Consider the following 22990-nt stretch of genomic DNA (forward strand, 5'->3'; position numbering starts at 1 on the left):
AGAATAGAGCTGTGCAAATTCACTTAAAGCTCCACCTCTCTTGCTGCGGCAGCTGTTAGCAGTAATGTGCTGGAAACCAAATATCCTGTGGACAGTGTATAAAACAGTATTCCTCCCAACTCGAGCTCTAGCTATGTTGTAACCTAGGGCTTAAGCAACCTAGACATCCATTGCTAATTAATTTGAATATGCGTTACACATTTCACTCTGTGCATTATGCCATGGATGTAACTTCGGTAATGCAGAAGATGACTTTGAGGTTAGGGCCTTATGACCTGCAAGCAACAGGCACGTTGCAAGCTTGCAGGACTAGCATTTGCTGCCGTGACAATGGCATATCTGGTTGCAAATTAAAAAACCATGGAGCAAGAAACCCTGGAGAACCAACCAACTTTTAGCTGAGACTGGTCACTGCTTCAAGCTGACCACATGGCTCGCTGCACAGAAGAGAACCCAAAACAAGCTGCCTTGACCAGAATGGGCTGTATGTTTTGACAGCAGTCTACATTTAGGCTGGGTTACAATGACTGCCAACTTGCTTCCTTGCAATGGAGACAGGCTGGGAAAAAAAAAAACTTTTTAAAAACAGTTGTAGTAGTTAATGAGAAAGAGTTGCTGTGATTCTTTATTTTCGAGAAGAGAAAAACCAGGAGGCTCCACTCCAGCAGACAATGAGTCCAAAGACAGTTTCTCACTGGGAAAACTAAATTCAGATCCCAGTGATATAAAAAAAAAAAAAGTATTTTTTCATTAGACTTACTAATTTCACAAAGAAATAAGGCTTTCAGTCCTCTCTGAATTAAAAGCATTAGTATGCCGGATCCCTCATGTGCTAAACTAATCACGCTTTTAAAAAGTGCAGTGCTATAGAATACTACAGATATAGTCAGTTTCAGCTACTTCTAGAAAACTCTAGGTATGAACCCTTCATATCGTCATCTTAAATATTAAACGCTTATTTTTAAAATTAAAATTTATAATTAAGCCTGTCTTGCCTACTCAAATAGGTACTACTTTAACTGTTCTCTATGCCAGATTTCACTGTACAGTTACCAGTATAACAAGTGTCAAATATTTCATCAACTTTTAAGAATGTTATTAGTATAAATGCACAAGAACATCTTTAAACCAGAACAGAGTCAATATGACAGGCAGACATTTAGCTTTTGAAGAAAACTGATTTTGTTATCTTTAGATTTTGCTGGAATTATAAAACAGTTTCGATGTTTTCCTTTCATATTAGTTTAGCTATGAGAAAACAGGGCATGTGTCTCAGCTGTTCATTTTACTGACTGCAAACTCAACAGCTGCAAGATATACAGCAGTGGTCAAATACGATTTTTATCTTGTGCTAAAATTGATAGTGTTGGTAATTAAGACACACAGTATTTTTTTAACTTCTTCAAAGGAAGACCACTGAAGACCTGCTCATACAGGCCTTACTTAATGCCTGTATTTAGCATTAAACAGGTTATCACTTTAATGAGTGACTGGTTTATTTTACAAGAGTCATTAAAATGCAAAGATCAACTGTAGTAACACTGATGGGAGATTTGACACAGAAATCATATACACAAAACTCATGGAACCTACAGACTGCAAAACTTCTCTTTTACAGAATTTTCTCTTGCTTTAGATAGGCACACATTATTAGGTTTTTTTCCTACCTTGCATCTGTGAAAAAATTACCAGAGCATTAACTAATACTGCATGAACCACATTACTTAATCTTCTTTCTGAGAGACTGCCCGAGACTGAATGGAAAAGACAGCAGGATTCTGGGAATAATGCTACTGTCTGTCTGCAGCATTACTGGGGAAATACTGGAAGCTTCCTTCCATCACCTAGTAGGAGTACTAAACCACATTTTTCCAAGGAGCTATGAAATGACTATGTAATAAAGGAGAGCTGAAAGCCTTAGCAACTGCTTAATGCTGTCATGTCATATTGTATGAGAAATTTTACTTTCCAGGCTTTCTCTTGATTCTTGGGAGTGGTGGGAGAAAAAGGCTGCATGGCTCTGAATTCTATCAGATTTTCTGTATCAGGAGCTCCCTGCTATGGGCAAAAGGGATTCAAATATTCTGTGTGACTATAAAATTTGGCATGTACACATACCACGCCTTATGGTTCTGGAACATTTTCTGTAGCCAAGTTAGAGGGAGCTGCATCTTTTCTTCTGAAAGGTATTTTAAGAGAAGACTGTAGCATCAGAAAACCTTACACAGCATGCATTAAAAATAAGCAGAACTTACTTCTATTGGACCTATCTTGTCTGAATCTTATTCACAAACCCACTGATATGGAATAAGGAAAAAAAAACCAACCAAACAAAAAAAAACACCTTTCTCAAAATACACCAAAGACCCCCACAAACAAATTCAAATAGAAATCTGCAATGTGCAATAGCATCCTTCAGAGGTAACTGAAGATCATGCTTTATCTTCACATTTAGCCCTTTGTACATACTATACTGTATATGTGCAGACATGTTAAAAAAAGATGGGGTTTCTATAAAAAAAATAATAATAATAATTTCAGAATTATGCTTAAAACTGCCTTAAAATTCTTCCATGGGTCCCCCTGCTATATATCTGTGTGTTTCAGAGCAGTGTTGTGTTGTCTAAAACAATGGGTCTTTCTTAATCTTGACTGGGATCACAGATCTTAGTCAGACATCTAACACTTGGATGAAAACATTATTAGGACTGCAGCAATCACAGAGAGAGTAAATAAAAGTGATAGATTGCATTACCAATATACCTTGCTAACAGTACTGTAATTGTAAAGGAAATGCTGCAGCAGATAAAAGAACAAACAAGCACATGAACAATTGCTTGACAATTTAACTCAGCAGCCACTTTGTAGGAGTTGCAGCATTGGTCAAAGGTAGAGGAACCCCAGTGGGTACCAGAATAAGGATTTTGTAAACTGCGTATCAGTTAAGGTACTGAAGATTACCACCGGTAGTCTTGATTTCTTGATTTGGAGCATTTAGCTCCAATTCCAAAGTCTTTATTTGCAAAAAGTCACACAAAGATATTTTAATTATTTGACAGAACTAAAAGACTCATTTGAAGGAAGACTGGGAAGGGAAGAAACAAACTAAGATTTAAATTTGGAAGAATGATGGCAGGCTGTGATACTAGAGTCTCAGTCATTTAAAGTAGTATCATACAGAGATCTTTGACTATGCAATCTACTTCTACATACTCCTTTATGACAGAAATTCTCCTTCCTCGTTTAAAACACCAATACTCTGGATATTTTTAAAAACAACTTTCAATAAACAGCCGCAAAATCTCTGTGAATATTGCTATGCTCTAATGAAGTATTTCACTCCAAACATCATGAACTCATGCATCTCCAGATGTTGCAAATGAAAGTCTCCTTAGAGGATTACAACTTTTGATTATATCCTGTGTATCTTCAATGCCCTTATTGCAGAGCTTTTCTGATATGTTGTTTGTAAAGTTACTGGTTTTATACCTACTTGGGATAGAAACCAAGGAATAGTCACATACTTTCTCCATGTCAAATTAATTTCCTAGACAAGGTTTCTTACCTCAACAGTTCAACATATTACCCTTCCTAAAAAAAAAAAACAAAAAAAAAACCAAACAAACACACTTTCCCCCCAAAACACAAGCTGAAACCAACTGAGTTTTAGTAGAAGCTTACCATCGAGAGCTTTATTAGGAAGGAATCTTCACATTCTCTACAGCACAAATTGGAAGATTACGTAACAAAGTATTTACTAAGTGATTATGGGCAGCAAACAGATGTCCTTCATAATGCTGAAGCCAATGATATTGAGAGAACATTGAATGTGGGGATGAAAGGAGATGAAAACAGGTTTTTGCAACCCTACTTGTACTTTCCAGTGCATCTCACAGGGAATGTCTTTTTAGACTGCCCATAATATTAATTAACTGGTCATCCCTTAAATTCAGCAGATATACCACAGTAAATATGAACGCACGGAAAACAGCATTTTCAAATAAACACTCAGAACATGCAATGAAGCTATGTTACCATTTTAACATGTCAGTAATCTGTTACTCAGATAATGACAGCGCATTTGAAAAGATACATGAACATCAGTCTAGAAAATAAATTAAAAAATTGATGAAGCAAACAAGTTTTCAGAAATAAAACTTACCTTTGCACCATCCAAACTGATTATCCTGTAGACATTCCTTGTGCTGTCATAGAAGTAGGACACAGTAACAGCATGCTTGCTGGTGGGAACCCAGTTCTTCTTAGTGTTTGGGTCAATCTGGAAGACATGAGCTCGGGTGCTGAAGATAGGTTGCTCCCTGAAGGATAAAGTAAAAGTAATGAATCTAATTTGTACATAACATCATTGCACACAAGTTATCTGACAGCTGTACCCACTGGGATGTCCACATTTCATTTTTCGTGCCAATTTCTTTCCTAAGAGCATCTGGATGTGTTGCTGCATAGAGCAAGTAACTACATTTATATATGCAAGCAAACTGAAAGCCTTCTAACACAAAAATCAGCACCCAGCTCTACAGTCAGATAAAGACAGACATCTCTAATACAGATTCAGCCCTTTCCCACCATCTTTCTCAAGCCTTCACCCTCCATATCTATACATTTAAACTCACTGGCACTAAAGTTACATCATTACAGTGCAAAAGGTGGATGACTTTAAGCCCCAATCTTCTCTAAAAATCTTGTAATACTCTATTATTCTAATCAATTTTAGGGCATAATCTGAAACTAAACTGTCTAATTCAATGCAATTACTCTAAAACTAACATTAATTACGGCCAAGAACGTGTTGTGAAACCCTCACTCTTCAGATCTTCACAACATGAAGATTTTCATAGCAACACTAAGTATGCATAACATGCACAAAGTTAACTGCTTAGCAAATTAAACTACCTACCATACTTTAGAATTTACAACTTCATAGAAATCTACAAATACTTTAGTGTAACTGAACTGGTTTTCAGCTTAAATTTAGCTACATTTTAGAGACAAAGGGATTGCTGTAATCTTCAAAGAATGCTGTTATCAAACCCAAAGATATTAAGTACCGGAACTTTAACTTTTTAGTTTTTTGGACTCTGTTTTCTCCATTTCCAGGATGTAAGGAAACTCTCCTGGACCTTATTTCCAGTTCTGGTGTCCTCAACATAAAAAGGACATGGAACTGTTAGAGCAAGTCCAGATGAGGGCCATGAGGATGACCGGGGGACTGGACCGCCGCCTGTATGAAGACAGGCTGAGAAAGTTGAGGCTGTTCAGTCTGGAGAAGAGAAGGCTGCGTGGAGACCTCATAGCAGCCTTCCAGTATCTGAAGGGAGCCTATAAGGATGCCAGAGAGGGACTCTTTATTAGGCACTGTTGTGACTGAACAAAGGGTTATGAGTTCAAACTTAAACACGGGAAGTTTAGGTTAGATATAAGGAAGAAGTTCTTTACTGTGGGGGTGGGAGGCACTGGCACAGACTGCCCAAAGAAGTGGTAAATGCTCCATCCCTAGCAGTGTTCAAGGCCAGATTGGACAGAGCCTTGGGTGGCATGGCTTACTGTGAAGTGCCCCTGCCCTGGAACTTGATGATCTTACGTCCTTTCCAACCCTAACTAGTCTATGATTCTATGATACAACTATTTTTTCAGTTAAATTTTAGTTGTCTTCAATATAAATACATTTTTGTATTTACCTCCCAATTAAGCATACCCAAATGTGACACTCAATTCTGTCACAGTACAGTACATCACACTACTGGGTGTAACATACCATAGTTTAGGATTTCAATACGTAAAACGCAGGCAGAAACTATGCAACTAGAACGACCAGGAGCGTCAGTAAAAGCTTATTTTTCAGCCTTGAGCTGCTGCTTTCCTGCACTATCAGGACAAAAATCTTCCATAGTCCCAGCTAAACATCCTCAATGTGTTTGATGAGATGGCCTCACATCCCTGTTGATTCCTCAGCAGTGTTGCTCAAAGATAAGCCAGAGCACTTTGCAGAGCGTATTTCGGGATCAAACACAGTTATAGTAAGGTATGGAACAGCAAAAATTAAGCTTACTTACACTTTTTCAGTTGCTTCTGATAAGACTAGATTTAGTCTTTTCTTTACATGTTTTAACTGAAACTATCATTTTGGTGAATGGCAAGCTGTCTACACTCAGAAAAAAACATAGCTCTCTTTGTTAAATTAGTTGCATAAATCCTGATTTCGCCAGATTACTGGAGTAATTAAGGTTGACAAAGATGCTAAACTTCAGATGCCTGTAGATTACACCAATGCTTTGACACTTGATGATCAACATTTGATTATTTCTGTGAACAAATGGAAGTTATGCACCTTATGTCTACAGGACTTAATGTTGTACAGAATCAGTCACTAATGTGCCACTCGAGTGCTTTGAAGCTGCTGTTCAATTAGGCCATCTGTACTTTTCTGTGGCAACACACTACAGAGCTACTTATATTTTAGATTCGTTAAAACAGTCATAAACAAACAAAAGGTAACATATAAAACATATACAAGATTTGTAACTTCAGCTAATCAATCTCTACTCAAAGATTTTGTTCTTCCATTATCCACACAGGAGATGTTGCCCTCCTATTCTGAAAGTTTCAACTAATTCAGCTGAAGTAATATTAGTTATAGGAGTATTAGTTAAATAAAAAAGTAGTTCCCTTTTGCCTTGCAAAGTACTCAGACTATATAAATTATACTGTATTTTATAAAATATATATACATTTAAAAAAAATTTACTTGTGTTTATAGAGTTCAGAGAGAAGCAAGAGAACAGCTTTAAATAAGAAAAAGAAAAAACTTGTAAAAAAAAAAAAAATCTTATGGGTTTTATACCCTTCCCTCTTTACTCCTCCTTTTTGAGCTTTCTCTGGTCTTTCTTTCATTACCAGAAACTATTTAGTATTCATTAAAGACACTAATAGGTACCAAGACAAGAACTCTTTGCTAATTACATAGAGAGTATTTCTTTTCCAGAGATGCCCTGATGCTGAACAAAATGAACAGAAATTAACAAGAATGCCATAGTAACTTCGTTTGACTATTAGAAATGTCCGCTCAGGTGTGGCAGAAACATTAAGGCTAATACACTGCTGCTCTTCACTGGCCTAAACTGCAACATTACAGTGGTCAAACACAAACTAAAGAGAAGTAAATGCTACGTCTTCCTGGACTTGAGTGGCAATGTGAGGACTAAAGAAGCATGGTAAGTACCACTTAAGCAGGTAGAGTCACAACAGTTTTTTTCATCACTGATACAGAAGTCCATTCACTGATATCAGTCCTAGGGTAGGCTTAGGAGAAAAACCTATCCTTTGACATGTCTGATACTTCAACACTGCTGCTGAAGACCTCCTTCCTCTTATTTCTTTCCCCACACTATCTTTTCATTGCCATATCTACAACTTCTCAAGGCTTGGATTCTGTTGCTTCAGTTCCTGTAAAAACTGTAAGGCCACTGAAAAGAAGGTAAGAACTTCAACATTAGTTGATATTCCTACTTGTCTCCCCTAATGGTGCTAAAAAAAACTTTTAAAAAATTATACACACATTCTGCCATTCCCCTGCATTCCGGGCTAAACTGACACAGTTTTGGTAGGAAGGGTGCTGCACTGTGTGGAACCAGGTCAGCTATTTTCCCCAACCAGCAGGACAAAAGGAGAAAAGCAAGTCCAGTGTGATGGGGTCCTCCTACTCAGCTCAGCTTTGATAGCTATAAAGTATCTACTGAGTACAAACACCGAGTCCATGAGAATGAGCATTTATGTCAATCATTTCAGCAATTGCTATTTCCCTGATATGGATCTTAAAAGCTTCAAGGTGCATTATCCAGACTTACTGGTTTTGATGCTCCTGGAGTACAAATACAAGACTGTTTTCAAGTCAAGCTCAACAAAATGTGCCTTGGAGGTGCTTTTTATTGCTTTTGCAAATTGAAAATGGCGCAAGATCCCACCCTTCAGATTTCAGACTCAGTTTCAGAGGAAGATGATGCCCTGTGCATTAGAAAACAGGACAACATCCCTGTTCTTAGAAATGGAGTACAACTACACTCCACCTTCCCTGTCCACAGTGCAGGCTAGACTTTAGAGTGTTCTGCCCTCAGTCCATTACAAGCTATGGGCACAGAAAACCCTGCCACATGGCAGCCTGCATGCTCAGCATACACACTCTGCCAGTCATAAGGACTCCACACATTCTCAGCAGGCATCACATACCTGTTTTTAAAGGTGGTAATTCTGCACAGCAAGTTCTGAGCTTCTGTAGTACTTGCCATTCAAGGTAACTTTTCCCCATACCAGCCAACATAAATCCCCTTTATGATCTCTCAGGCATTTGCTGATTATCCTCAGATTTAGGACAGGACAAAGACCCTCCTGCTTTTTCACAATGACAGCATACTAAGACTAGAGCTTTCTCTCAATGCCCTGCTATACTTTTAAAAAATACTGTATCTAGATTGTTTTTAAAGCTGTAACAAGCTTTGGTTACTTCAAGCAGCTTGAGGAGTAGAGGTATTTCTGAAAAGAAATACAGTGACCAACAGTGCATCTGTAGTCAGAACTAATTTGTCAATATGGCATCCAAACACAGCCAATGATTTCTCAGAAGTCTGAGCCAGCGAGAGTGCAAATGCAGTTCAAAGCAACAGAAAGCCACAGAATTCTCCTTATTCCTGAAAGTGCTATGAAGTCTGACAAATACTGTACACAGTACCTTGTGGGACAGTATTGCTTAACATTGGTTTTATGTTGTATGGGAACTGTTCTAAAATAAAATCTTTTTCTGGAGAGAAAGTCACTGACAACTGCCATCTTGAAATAAAAATTAAAGTTATTAAGTGCCTGAACAAAACACACTCAGCAGACTTACAAAATGAGTACTCGTAAGATTTTGCTTTCCACATTACATACATTTAATGTCTCAAAGCAAGCTTTAGATAGTAAAAAAAAAAAAAAAAAGGAAGTTACAATCAAATAACCAGATCAAAATCTTTCCCATGCCACCAGCAGTTTATCTATTTTTATATTTACATTCTTAGATCTACTTTTGCTACTGTATTTTGGGTTTAAGTCAGATTTACTCATGGTCCACAAAAGCTTAGGAAGTCATTCCCAAAAATCTTGGTAAGTTTTCTGTATTCAGTTAGAAGTTAACATAGATATTTGCCTACTTGCCTATTAAGTTCAGTAGCTTACTTCTCAGAAGATGTTCTGTGGCTATGTAACACTGCACAGAGCACTGCCTCCAAGCTTTCTGCCAAGCTGTTTTGTTCCCATTGAACAATGAGCTTTTAGTATTCGATCTTTAGCCACTTCTAACTTGGCATACCATCACAAATTATGCCATCAATTTTTCAGTATTTGAAGGGAGAAAAGATTCCTCTGTGACTATTAGGAGCTGAACACTCACTATTTCAACAAGCACTTATTTCCACCTGACTTTTATTTTCATAAAACTCTCAGAAATCTATTATCTTTGAAATGTCAGTGTTCCTATAAAGAATAGCTGAAATTTCAGAGCTATGCAGACAGGAGGGGGGACAGTAGCACTGTATCTGCATACCTTAAAGCTCTAGACTCTAAGGAAAAAAAAAATAAAATCTTAACATTTTACTATGGGCTAAGAAATATATGCAAAACACACGTATACAGCTGGGTGCAAAGAATGTAGTTTAATACAAGCTAGGCTAAATTTGATGCTATGAGGAGACAGAACTCTAATGAAGTCAACAATTACAGACTTTCACTGGTAGAAAAATCATCTACCTATGCTTATTTGTACCAATAAATAGAAGTGCCTGTATGACACAGGAGACAAGTCAGGAAAGGAGGTAACTTCAAAATATAGGGCAGAAAATATTTCTGAAATCGATTCCTTCTGATAACATTTTGGCATATCCACTAATGTGGACAGCATCTTTATGAGCATGTAATTCTATAAAATAGTCTATTCAGGAGAAAAATGAACCACTCTGTAGGTGCCAGTCTCAGCTAAATGCTCAGGAAGCCCATACATAAGACCTTCCAGAGGAAGAAGAAAGAGAAGAAAGGCAGAGGAGTATCCTGCAAGCAGGCACTGTGAAACAACTGTAGACAGCACTTAAAATTTATTGTCAGCATATAAAATCACAAGAGCTAGGATTACCATATCTTGGGAAATAAGGCTCTTGCTATTAAACAAAACAAACAAAAAACCCAAAAATCATGATTATGAAGAGTAATGAGAAAGTTCATTTAAACTCACTGCTCTTCTGCCAGAGCCTCCCATTCATAAGAGACCACTGAAGGATATTGTTACCAGTAAACTTTATAATAGTAAAGAGCTTCTTCTACAGCACAGATTTAAAATTAATTGTAGCATTGCACAGAGACTACAGTCTCACAAATTCAGCAGCATCTAAAATGGAAGCTGGCAGAGTTGCAAGCACAGGAGCCAGTGACACGTGGTGTCCCTCGGGGATTGATGTTGGGACCGATCCTGTTCAACATTTTTGTCACTGACATGGACAGTGGGATTGAGTGCACCCTCAGCAAGTTTGCTGATGACACCAAGCTGTGTGGTTTGGCTGATACCCTGGAGGGAAGGAATGCCATCCAGAGGGACCTCGACATGCTTGTGAGGTGGGCTGATGCCAACCTCATGAAGTTTAACCATGCCAAGTGCAAGGTCCTACACCTGGGTCAGAGCAATCCCAGGCACAGCTACAGGTCGGGCAGAGAAGAGATTCAGAGCAGCCCTGCGGAGAAGGACTTGGGGGTGCTGGCAGACAAGAAACTGAACAGTGGTACAGAGGAGGGCCATAGAAATTATCAGAGGGATAGAACACCTCTCCTGTGAGGAAACGCTGGGAAAGTTGGGCTTGTTCAGTGGGAAGAAGAAAAAGCTCCACTAGCAGCCTGCTAGTACCTAAAGGGAGATTGTAAGAAAGATTGAGACAGACTTTTTAGTTGGGTGCATTGTGATAGGGCAAGGTGGTTTTAAACTAAAAGAGGGTAGATTTACATTTTTACTACAAGGGTGGTGAAATACTAGAACAGAGAGGTGGCAGATGCCCCATCCCTGGAAACATTCAAGGACAGGTTGGACAGGGCTCTGAGCAACCTGATCTAGTTGAATCATAGAATCAGCTAGGCTGGAAAACATCTGTTCCTGCTCATTGCAAGGGGGGCTCACTAGATGATCTTTAAAGATCCTTTCCAATCCAAACTATTCTGATTCTATGTCCCAAGCAGCAGAGCTGGCAGTGCCTGCTTGCAGCCCAGAAAGCCAACCGTATCCTGGGCTGCATCAAAAGGAGCGTGACCAGCAGATCGAAGGAGGTGATCCTGCCCCTCTGCTCTCATGAGAGTTCACTTGGAGTATTGTGTGCAGTTCTGGTGTCCTCAACATAAAAAGGACATGGAGCTGTTGGAACAAGTGCAGAGGAGGGCCACGAGGATGATCAGGGGACTGGAGCACCTCCTGTATGAAGACAGGCTGTTCAGCCTGGAGAAGAGAAGGCTACGTGGAGACCTCATAGCCTTCCAGTATCTGAAGGGGACCTACAAGAAGCTGGAGAGGGACTCTTCATCATGGACTATAGCAACAAGACAAGGGGTAATGGATTAAAACTTAAACAGGGGAAGTTTAGATTGGATATAAGGAGGAAGTTCTTCACTGTGAGGGTGGTGAGGCACTGGAATGGGTTGCCCAAAGAAGCTGTGAATGCTCCATCCCCACTGTGTTCAAGGCCAGGCTGGACAGAGCCTTGGGCAATATGGTCTAGCAGAAGGCATCCCCGCCCATTGCAGGGTGGTTGAGAAACTAGATCATAAGGTCCTTTCCAACCAAAACCATTCTATGATTCTATGATTTTGACATGCTCCTGATCACTGTTTCTACATACACACACACCTCAAAAACATTACAAAGTCTATTAATAATAAAATTGGTCACTAATACAGTTAGCTTACTTTGAGTACCTCAAGAAAATGAATTCTGCCCTCAGTATCTTTCGTTAGGAACAACCCACCGGCAGTCTTCCTTGGCCTCATCATATCGCAAGGGAAATACAAATGCACTAAGAAGCCAAGAATTGCCCTTTGTCTCATTCCATCTTTAGATGCCTACCATCAGGTGGGTAAGACTCTAACGCTTTAACTTCAAATTAACGAGATTGATGGAATAAATTATTTTGGTAGGTCAGTGTTAACTTCACTGCAGATGGTTTAAATTTTTTCTTTTCTTAATTTCCAGAGCAAATTTGAGATACCAGCAGAAAAGACTTAAGTGCATTCATTAGCTGCATTACTATTTCTCAGAATACAGTGAAAATCAAAATGACAGTGTCCTCTTGTTTTCCTTCAAGCAAGCAATGATCATATTCATCCATGATAGAGTGAAATCAGATGGGTCTTACTAGGTATGTTCAATACGCAGATCAACAGCAAAACCTCATGTTTTGTTTTATCACAAACTGAAGAAAGCAAAAACCGAAACATGAAAACGTGTAACATTCTTCAGAGAAAGAGCAGCACACTGCACAGGGTTCTGCACTGTAATTTGGCGTACTTAGATGTGTCAAAATTACACCTGTAGATCAGGTTTCATCCTGCTATTTAGGTAGTATCTCATTAGCTGCTTGTCCCTGCCATGCCTGGACGTCTGTTAGGAGTCTGCCTCCTAACTGTACAGAACAGCTTGCAGCTTAGCACTGCTCTCTTCTGAGGCTCCCAAGGATGGTAAAGGCACTCGCATTGAGCTCTAACAAGCAAAGTCAACATGCCTTTAGAGTTCTGGTTAAGAAAGAACACAATGAATCACATTTGCCAGCTAATATGAAAACTCCTGTATTTGGAATAAAATAGATACTACTTAAAATTAGGGCTTCTATTCTAGAGCAAGGGACAAAAAGCAACAAAACTCTTCAATTTTTCATATAAAGGCAATGAACATGAAGCTGCTTGCACTAAGGGGTAATGTTAACCTGATTAAAAACTAAAGGAAGAAAAATAGACAAACACTGGATTTGCTTTCACTTCTATAACTCTGGAGATTTTTAAGAAATGCCTGTTCCCCAATGCCTTCAGCTATCACATGCTGCTCAAGTTCTGCAGGCAGGCAACCAGCCCAAGTATTACAGGAAACACCTACACCAAGAATTTATCACTGACTATAAAAGTTCCTCCAATAGCTGCACGAAGGTATCTCTAAGGTTTTCCTTTTTTGTCCTTCCACCTAACCTTCAAAAGCTCATTTTCAAATCATGACTCAAGTGAGAGCTTTGGGAGTCAGAGGAGATAACAAAAAGTGTATTACAAGCACTCAGCTTTATCTTCACACTTTTCACTTCAGTTTATTATGTCATTCCAGGGATATAAGCATCTTCAGAATTTTTCTAGGAAAAGAAGTGACTATTCCTCTAAATCATGCAAGTAAGTGGACAAAGGTATCTCTGAACTTTTACCTTAACTTTGTTTTTAAATTAGAAGATTAGAGAAAACTAATAATCAGCTTGTAATGACGTAAGCGCAGCCAAACTATGTTAGGATGAATTTTCAGTTAGATATTTACCTATAGTGAAAATATTGCATAATAATAATAGCAAAAATTAATACAAAGTTATATTATATTCCTGGATTTTGCTCTGTCCAAAAATTCTTGTCAAGGAAGCCCACAGAGGAGTTCTTCTATCTTTATGTTCTGTTCTATGAAAAAAGAACCCTGGAATGACAGGCTAACAAGACACTTCTGAAAGTAGTCTAGATGTTAACATTTCTGCAACAACCCTCACATACAGTAAACTAAGTTAAGCTGCAACTGGAATAATAAAAAAAGCAACAGTCTAAAAATACTAATTTTCTTTCATTCTACAACATGGAAAAGCAACTTTGCCACACTTGAAACACAAAGAGAAATGAGAGGAATAAAGTCTACACAGCACAATGCTGTAAAGGAAGAAATAATGTCATTCATACCTGTCAGGAAAAAAAGTTTAGAAAGGATCAAAAGGTATTGATAACCAGATTTTCATTTCCCTACTTTCTTGATATTTTCTGTATAAACTTTTCTTTACAATCTACATCTACAATCAATGGAGTTGATGTGCCAGTCATTTTAATGGAGAACATAAATCAGCTTGAACTTCTCCTGTTATTTAGCACAGCAATTTAACAATGATAAATAACAGTCATAACAATATGCATCATCAGTTTTCTTGAGTTTAAATAGACATTTTCTAGATATGGTCCTCAGGGACACTATAGCTTCAGTATCATTACAAGGTCTACAGTTTAAAGGAAAAAAAAACAACCAAACAAAAACAAAACCCACCCAACAGAAAAGAAACAAAGAAGACCCCTGTAGCAGCAGAACATGCATAGCTCTCCAAATACAGAAGCAGAGAGGGTGAGAGAACAGAGTTGCTCTGGGGTCTAGAGATGCTGCTGGTAAGCAAGAGTCTTATTGCCCCAGCAGTACTCTCCTTTCCAGAGGCATGGAAGAGGAGGATGAGGAGGAAGGCTCCAGGTGGGACATGATTTCGAAATCTACTGCAAATTCCAGAACTGAAGCCTGATCCCATCCCATCTGTTTTCCTGGCCATGTCTCACGGACACCCTTAAATTAGTTCATGGACTCTTTGAGATCTGAACTTCAGTAGTTTCCTTTCCAAAACAATTTTCAGTTTGTGAGAAGGGCTGTTAATGCCATTCACAAATAACTAATTAGATTAACTGATGCTGAGTAAACAAGGTGAGAATTAAGCCAAATTGGATGAGGCCACTTAGGTGCTGTTGCTGAGGCACAGATGAATTAAAACAAAACACTGCAAGAACATGAAGATTCTTTGATGTTAATCATACTGTTTGGTGGGATACAAGGGTCATAAGACAGCAGTGGCAGAAGTGCCACACAGAGTAACACATTCAGACAATTGACAGACAAATTCCCTGGTTTGCTCCAAAATGAAAGCATGAGACTGTCCAAAAATTAACACCGTCTGTTGTAAATTTTGGTTAGATCAATTTAGTTGCTGTAATGAAATCCTTCAGCAGTGTTGATAAGTGTCACTGCACAGCTAGCACAGAAAGAAGGAACCAAGAACAGAGGGTTGGCACGAAGACAAGCAGTCATGAAGAGCACTGAAATAAGTAATAATCCTACATTAGCTTAAGCTCCCTAAAACACGGCAGAGTTCAAAAAACACGTAAATGCAGTATTTTCTAATTTGACATTCAGCGTGATTTTGTGCACTCCATCAAGTCTCATCATTGCCTGTGACAAGAATGTCTGTTTTGATGGTTGTATTTCACAGGTATGAGCAAACAGAGACAGAGCTGGGGCATTTGACGAGAGAGATGAGAATTCTGGAACCTCAAAAAAAGCAATAGAAGGAAGACAAAAATCACAGAATTAATTCATCATGTGTTTCCACTGAGATAATCATCAATTATATAGTAAACAGTGATGGTATTTAAAAATTAGGTTTTTATATTGTTTAAGTTCTACTTTTCCAATTATATTTCAGAGGCAACACTCAACTAATACTAGTCATAACTTTGCGATTTTAAAGATGACTTATTCACAACAAGGAATACCGATCTTCTTTGTTTATTATGAGACATTTGGAATTCATTTTAAATGATTTTCTGTAGCAAAATAAGGTTTCCTCACTCTGCACCAGTCTTCAGCAACTCTTCCTTCTAATGCTTCTTACCAGTCTTTCATCACCATCTTTACTGGCTTCAAACTTCCATTTGCTTCCTTGTAGGTCTTCATACAGTAGTGATCACACCTCCTTAACGCTTCTCACCCAATCAACCAAGTCTACCCCACCTTTTTCTAGATTTCCAAATTAGTAATTTCAACATGCCTTTTATATGCAAAAATGCTTTTAATTTTTGAGGGCCTGGCACTAGTCACTCCTTTCATTAAAGCCCACAAGCCCCTTATTTAACATTAAGAATTTGTCAGGTAACAGCCAGTTTTGAGAGCTTTTACACTTAATTCTCAGGAATAAATACCCTGAAATAAATCATTAGCACAACCTGCATGTTAACTGCAGACATCTCAAAGCTGAAGTCATGCTTACACCAGCACCAGTGGAAGTATCAGAATTTATATACGGAGCAAGCAGAATGAACCAAGCTGAATAAACATGCATTTCTTCACTATCCCCATCAACTGATCTTCAAACAATTTGTAATACCATCCAGACTGCTACAGCATACAAAGTTTCAAAAAGAATCACTGGTCCACATCACAAGATAATTGCATTATTTCATTTGTATCAAGGAACTGAATTAGACTCCTAGAAAAGTAAACAAATTAATTTTATATTCATAAGTAACAAATGAATTTGAATCATCCCACTAAACACTGCAGGAACTGTAAAGCCTCTTTAATTCACCCTGAGCATGCCACTACCATGCCAGCAAGTCCCTCCTTCTGACAACTCACACTACTGAATTTTGAAAGCAGTGGCTGCATCTGTATTGAGCTGTAACTGCAAGTGACAGATCTCAGTTTTCCTGTTTACACCATACACATGCCAAAAACATTGAGGCTCCTCCTAAAGCGGGACACCCAAATACCATTCCTCACACCCCTCTGCTCATCAGATCACCTACAGGCATTCCCAGGCCAGCTCCAAATCCCGTTTCCCCCAATGACGTGCCTTGCACTGTTAGGCAACTTCCCGCCTTAATGGTGAGATTCACAAGAAGAATGCAAAGCACAATCCATTTTCAAACATATCAGTATGACCACAAACTGTGCATGGAACAAACAGTGGTGCCCTGTTCAGCCTTCTACACAGGCTGAGGTGCAAATAGGTACACAGGTCTGCACAACAAATGTCAACAAAGGTATTGTGCCAAGTGCTGTGCCTTGGGAATGGGCCCCCACAGCTGGAAAGTAACAGCCATACCTGGTCTAGGCTGTCACACTGATAAGCATCTCATAGGGAAGATGACTGCTGGAAACACAATGGCTGCATCAGTACTACCCCTGTGTATTGCTATCCAAATAATGTAAGTAAACATTTCTTCACTGATGGCTCATGCACTTGCTTTGACTGCGCTAGTGGAGGCTGGTAAAGACAAATTATGTGTTAGTTTACAGTAATTAGATTATCAACCACTGTGAAAAGCACACTTCAAAATATGGCTTATACTGTAGAAAGGCATCCACAATGACTGGAGCTCTAACCCCAAGATAGCAGGTAGCTATCTGGGATTTACCTAGATGGAAGTTACTTTACTTGTTGGAATGTAATTACAGGGGGGAAAAAAAACAAAACAAAACAACAGATCTCAGGAAACCAGTTAGCATTTTGACAAATTAAGCAGTAAAATGAATGCCATACAGTTTATGCAGAGGCGCTGGCTCAAATGCCTGTGTGACAGAAAACTGGTATTTTCTTGCCTATTTCAATGGAATTGGAATTGCCTATATCAGAGGCCTATATTTAACAGTTCAATAAAATATTCAAGCAATAAATGCATGCTACTACTGCTACGAAGCATCTAATCAAAGACCTGGAACGAGTGCTTGTTAAAAGCTATTTAGGTTTTTTAGTATGACTTTTTTATCAACAGTAACAATTTTCCTTACATGGTACCGGAATGAACTGGTAGGGTTCAATGCATTCAAAACCTATGCACAAACCAAGAACTAAAAAAACCTCGCTCACCCACTCCTTTGCATAAGTATCAGAATAAGTATTAAATGTAAGAAGTCAAGCCCTAATGTTTCTGTTTCCATGAAATAAACAGTGGCCAGAAACAAGCAGTTTTATTTGCAATGCAAGAATTCTGTAAGTAGCTAAGCCAGTTTTAAAGAAAGCTGTACTTAAAAACATTTCACTCATGCACGCTAAACATAGACATGGTACAGTCTTCCCAAACTGAGGTGCACTTAGGTGCTCACCAGCCTACTTCCAAAAAAGGTTAACGAAGCATCAAATACAAGTCCATGTAGCAGAACCTACCATTTCCCATTGTAATAGGTTTTGTGTTTAGAAACAGCATACCAGGATACACAGCTGCTTAACTTAGTAAAGAGAATGCCTTGAGTAGGAAGTACTAATACCATACTTAACTGCATAAAAATCTCAGTGTTCACAAACAAATGAAGAGGAACAGTTCTTCAGGAAGATGAACGGCATACATACAAAACAAAACTATTTAGAACAAAACTTTGTATCTGCCAATTGAAATTTGAAGCATCAGTTTTAATTGTTACTTAACTGGCTCCATGTGAAGTTTGATCATGACCACTAATTTTCTAAACATTTAGTATATAAGCATATTAGTTTGTAAGCATAATGGCATCTGGAACCAGAATTCTTGCCATTTTTCTAATAGCCTTCATTAAGGCATCAGATGACATAAGCAGATCACCATGCCTGTCAAGTGTCAATGAAGAAGACTAACTGCTCTTGTGCTACTATGGTTAGTGATACTTCTCATTCAATATAAGCTTCTCATGGAAGTATACTAGGTGCATTTTTCAAATGTGAAAGATGAAATTCCACTTTGTGACCACAACCAGTGATACTAATCATAAACTGTGTGTTGTCATCAAGTTCTAACAGTAGCACACAGTCATGCACTCTGCTGCAAACCTCGTATTCATACCAGGCAGTATTCAGTGACCTGGTGTCAAAAAATCAGTTCACCTACCCACAATCTGAACTCATCATTATATGCCTCTTTCCCACTCTTTCTCCTCTACAATGAGGAAGTCAGGAGGACTTGTACAGGGTGACAACAAAAGTCTGTATCTTAGTAACTGGGTAAATTCCATTTATATTCTGAGGGAAAAGTATTTCCAAAAAGTACTCTTACATGCAAGTTGCAGATCATCAAGCCAGCATTTTTTAGGGTCTAAATATACTAACAAGGATTTGTTCAAAGCCATATAGAACATCAAATCAAATGTTTGTTCCAGGCTCCCACTACAGAAATAGTTCCCAAAGTTGCACAACTGTTTGTATGGCTGGATTTTGTAAAACCACTTTGAACTTGAACATGGTGTTGACAGTTACTATTCTTCCTTGACAAAATCCTTCCACCAGAGTGTTCAACTACTCTTTTCCAAATGGTTTCACAAACATATGCAACATCCTACACATATTGCTTTATGTGACAATAAAGTCCTCTGCATCAGCGATGTTTTGAGTTTTATAAAAACAATAGCCAGCTGCAGAAGTAGCAAGGAAAGTCAAGCAAGACGGAAGGTAACCTTTAAAGATCTAGACTTGGGTCTTATATGTAAAGGTTGAGTTAGTGCAGGTGATTTGAGGATTGCTATGTCCATCTCTGACTCCTTGACAGCAGTAAAATTCTTCAAATTTAAGATTTGATAAGCAAGATTCTTCAAATCTAGGATTTATGGTTATTACCAAGGAGAAGAAGAGAAGGATTGTTCAAAAGTATTTTCACACTAAGTAAAACTGCTCTTTGTAAATACTCTTGGAGAAAGAGCAAATTGTTTTCCTTTGTCCAAGAACTTCACTCCAGAATAATATTCTCAAATCCTGCTAATGATAAAAGTCACAGATGTTATAGAAAAGGCCCCTTCAATGCTTTTCAAATCCATCCCAGTAATAGAACTATCCTAGCTTTTGTTCCAACCCAATTTTAAAAACTTGTTAACTCAGGTGGATAAAAAAGGAGGATTTTGATTTTTTTATGTATCTCACATTTAAGGACACCAAATACATAACTATCATTAAAAATTATCTCAGATCTTGAGTGGCCTGTCAAGATTTGTTGTAACAGAACAGGCAGCACTTACATTCAGATGTGAGCTAAATTAGGGAATCCAGAGTTTAAGTGCCCATGTTTCACAGAAATCCCATCAAAATGGATCATTACTTAACCATGTGTTTCAGCACCTGTCTTTTTCCGGAAAACTTCCCAAAGATCCTGGGAGTCTTACTACTGTGCATAGCCAGACATGTTGCCATTAGCTGTGCAGTGCTTCTGAAGAACCAAGCCTACCTAGGACTCAAATCAGCAGGACACCTCCTACTCCCAAGCACTGCCAGTCATCTCCTGGTAGGAGCCCAGTTCCTATGGATGTCCAAATGCAGAGAGCTCAGGATGCCTGGGTTGTAGCCTTGGTAAAGGACACAGGAAATCCCACATTTTGTAAAAGAACAAGAACAAACACTGGCGTGGGAGGGACATATATACTTGTATGTGTACATAGGTGTATCTGTATATATACATATCTATAGGTGGATGTTGAAAAGGCACTTGGAAATCAATATTCAGAAGCTGAAATAAGTTAATCTATGTGAAATGGTTGCTGTCTAATTGCAGGCTTTTAGTCACACACAAGTCAGTGACGAATATTCCCAGTGCAAAAGCATAAGTTTTCGGTTTCAAAGTCAACTGGCCAAATAGCTGTTTAGGACCTCAGTTACTGCATGTAATGATTTGAGACAAGAGAGCTACACAGCATATATTATTCCATATGCTTATTTTTGTTGGCATGGAAAACAATTCATACCCTAAGAAGCCCTGTCATTGCTGTACACTCGGCAGTAAGGCTTATGGTGGAGAAAACTGGTTTCTCCAGTATCACACAGTAACATTTTTTCACATTTCTTGCAAGCCAGGGCTAGCAGGCTGTTGGAAATAGGCAGGCACAAGAAGAAGGAATTATGAGCATATACATCAAGGATCATTTATTTCACCAACACTTCACTGTAAAGGGTTGACCATTTAAAGCTCATTCTTCAGTTTTCAAAACTCAAGGAAGATCTCATTATATGCCCAGTTACAAGAACAGCTTCAAGATTAACTATGGATTCAAGGTTATAGCATACTATTTACAAAATAAGGCATTAAAAAGCATTTGAAAAAAAAGCCAAATTCTAACCCCTGACATTACCTATTATGTTTTTTACTATGAAAGAACACTACAGAACTGGGAATAAAATGACATTTCTTCAACAAGCTAAGACTCAACCTAGTAGATAGTCTCAAAAAAACCTTTTCTGACTTGAGCTTCAAAACTGAGGAGCAAACTTGCACAGAGATAACTCTAAGCCTGGATCTTTTTCAACACTTCCCTTCAGAACATCAGACACTGCTGTAGCAAAAGGTATGTCTATCCTACTTGTAATGATACTTCCCTACTGCCAACCCTGTATTTGTACAGCCATGCAGTCAGCCATGTTACAGTACTGATGTGGCTCTCTACAGAAATGCTTTTGCTGCAGCAGACAACAGGAAAAAGCAGCCCCCATCTTCTGTTGTTCCCACTTTTTGGTGGCAAGAGTGAAAACACTATGAAAAGGTTGACAAAGGTTGACAAAGGTTGACAACCACAGAGATTGACTAATCAGTGCCTGTGAATCAGTTGTATGTGTATGGAGGAAGAAGAGGGAGAAGAAAACCCTGAGAGGAACTATGCATTTCAAGTTCTTCCCTCTTGATTCAGGTAAAAGCCATTGGTCAAAATGAAAAAGAAAAAAAAAAGGGGGGGCAAAAAATCATGATTAGATACTGGAAATGTCAATATATGCTCATACCTGGCAATCCAGCATCACCTATTACATGTTTAAATAGTGTCTCCCTAGACAAATTTTTTTAACAATGACTGGCATTCACACTACTTGCCACCAGAGAAGCATGTCGGAATGCAGTGTGTTGCCAGAAGCATATTTGTGATGCAGTTCCAGAAAATCAATACACTATTCAAACATGGTTCCATTACTTTGCAAAACAGAGCAGATGACATTAATACCACTATCAGGCTCTCTGTAGATAGAACAGAGCCCAGCACTGCATGGTGCAAGGCCTAGGTGGAGTAACACCACAGTTCCCACTAGCCTCCTCTCCCCTCTAGCCTCCTTGTCCTCCACACAGTACTAGTACTGGGGGCTCTCACACAGCCCAGACTTGGAAAAAAACAAAAATATTTGCAACAGAATGGGGAAAAGAAACTTGTTACCAAAATTAGATCTAAAAGTGGATTTTTCATAGCACAATGCTTCCATACCCACTGCACCTTACTTTTAAGATTGAATACATCTGAAAAGCCTCACAGGGAGAACAGCACGAAACCCTGAACCAGAAAGCATGCTCTTGCACATTTTTTTTTTTATTTTTTTTTTACAGAAGGCTTTCACCTAAGTAGGGCTTTTAAATACAGATTTCAAAATACCATACTATCTTGGGGAAAAAAGAAAAAAAAAAAAAAGACTAAGTAGACCAAGTACTCCAATTTGGGGGTTTTAAAACAATACAGAATACTCTGTTCATTTGTCCATTGTTACAGTTCTCTGTTACTAAGACTATAATCACTCATGTGGGGAAGACAGATTTTCTTTAGTGCAGGACTGTCTCAGATATAAACGTCACACTGTTAAGACACAAGCACACCTAATTTCTCTGTGCACATATATACATTTACTAATGTGAGTTCCATTCCAAATCCTGTTTCAGCCTCATTGGGTATCTCTATAAGACACTAACTCCCTTGCTAAGTGCCTCTTAAACTGTAACCTCTCAACTAGAAAAGCCATCAGCTCTTGATAACTACTTAAGGCCTCAACAGCTTAAAAATTAAAGATATCTAGAAAAGTAGAACTAACTTTCTAATCTCTATGAAGTATATGTATTGTTTAGACGGTCTCTGATCTGGAATACACTGGAAAAGCATAGGCTTAGTTTAAATGATGTCCTGGGCACCTATACTAATGAGACAGTACTAGTGAATTAGCCTTACATCATGAGATAATGCTCTTCTTTTCATAGTAGACTAACACATGGACACAGATTTGAAAAGCTGCGATGTAAAGGATGTTCAGCTAAGAGCTTTAAATAAAACTGCAGTCTTAAGAGACAATCATGAATTGAATAATGAATCAAGAATAGATGTTTTCCAACAAAATTCTCATTAAAATGATACCGATTTCTACTTAGTACACTTACTAACTAGCAGGCAGAAACACTCTAATGC

At 38.4% G+C, this 22990-nt stretch overlaps 1 protein-coding gene across 2 annotated transcripts in view; it reads right to left on the reverse strand.

Moving 5' to 3' along the window:
- HOMER1 (homer scaffold protein 1) overlaps nucleotides 1-22990 on the reverse strand; it is an 88070-nt gene that overhangs the window by 60103 nt on the left and 4977 nt on the right. For both annotated transcript variants that reach the window (XM_057405454.1, XM_057405453.1), the window contains exon 2: nucleotides 4163-4319. In XM_057405454.1, coding sequence (XP_057261437.1) covers nucleotides 4163-4319 — 157 coding nt within the window. The remainder of the gene's footprint in view (nucleotides 1-4162; nucleotides 4320-22990) is intronic.

This window comes from Pezoporus wallicus, unplaced genomic scaffold (genome assembly GCF_028554395.1).
Source record: "Pezoporus wallicus isolate ANWC-B61680 ecotype Strahan unplaced genomic scaffold, APGP_CSIRO_Pwel_v1 scaffold_2696, whole genome shotgun sequence".
Classification (NCBI taxonomy): domain Eukaryota; kingdom Metazoa; phylum Chordata; class Aves; order Psittaciformes; family Psittacidae; genus Pezoporus; species Pezoporus wallicus.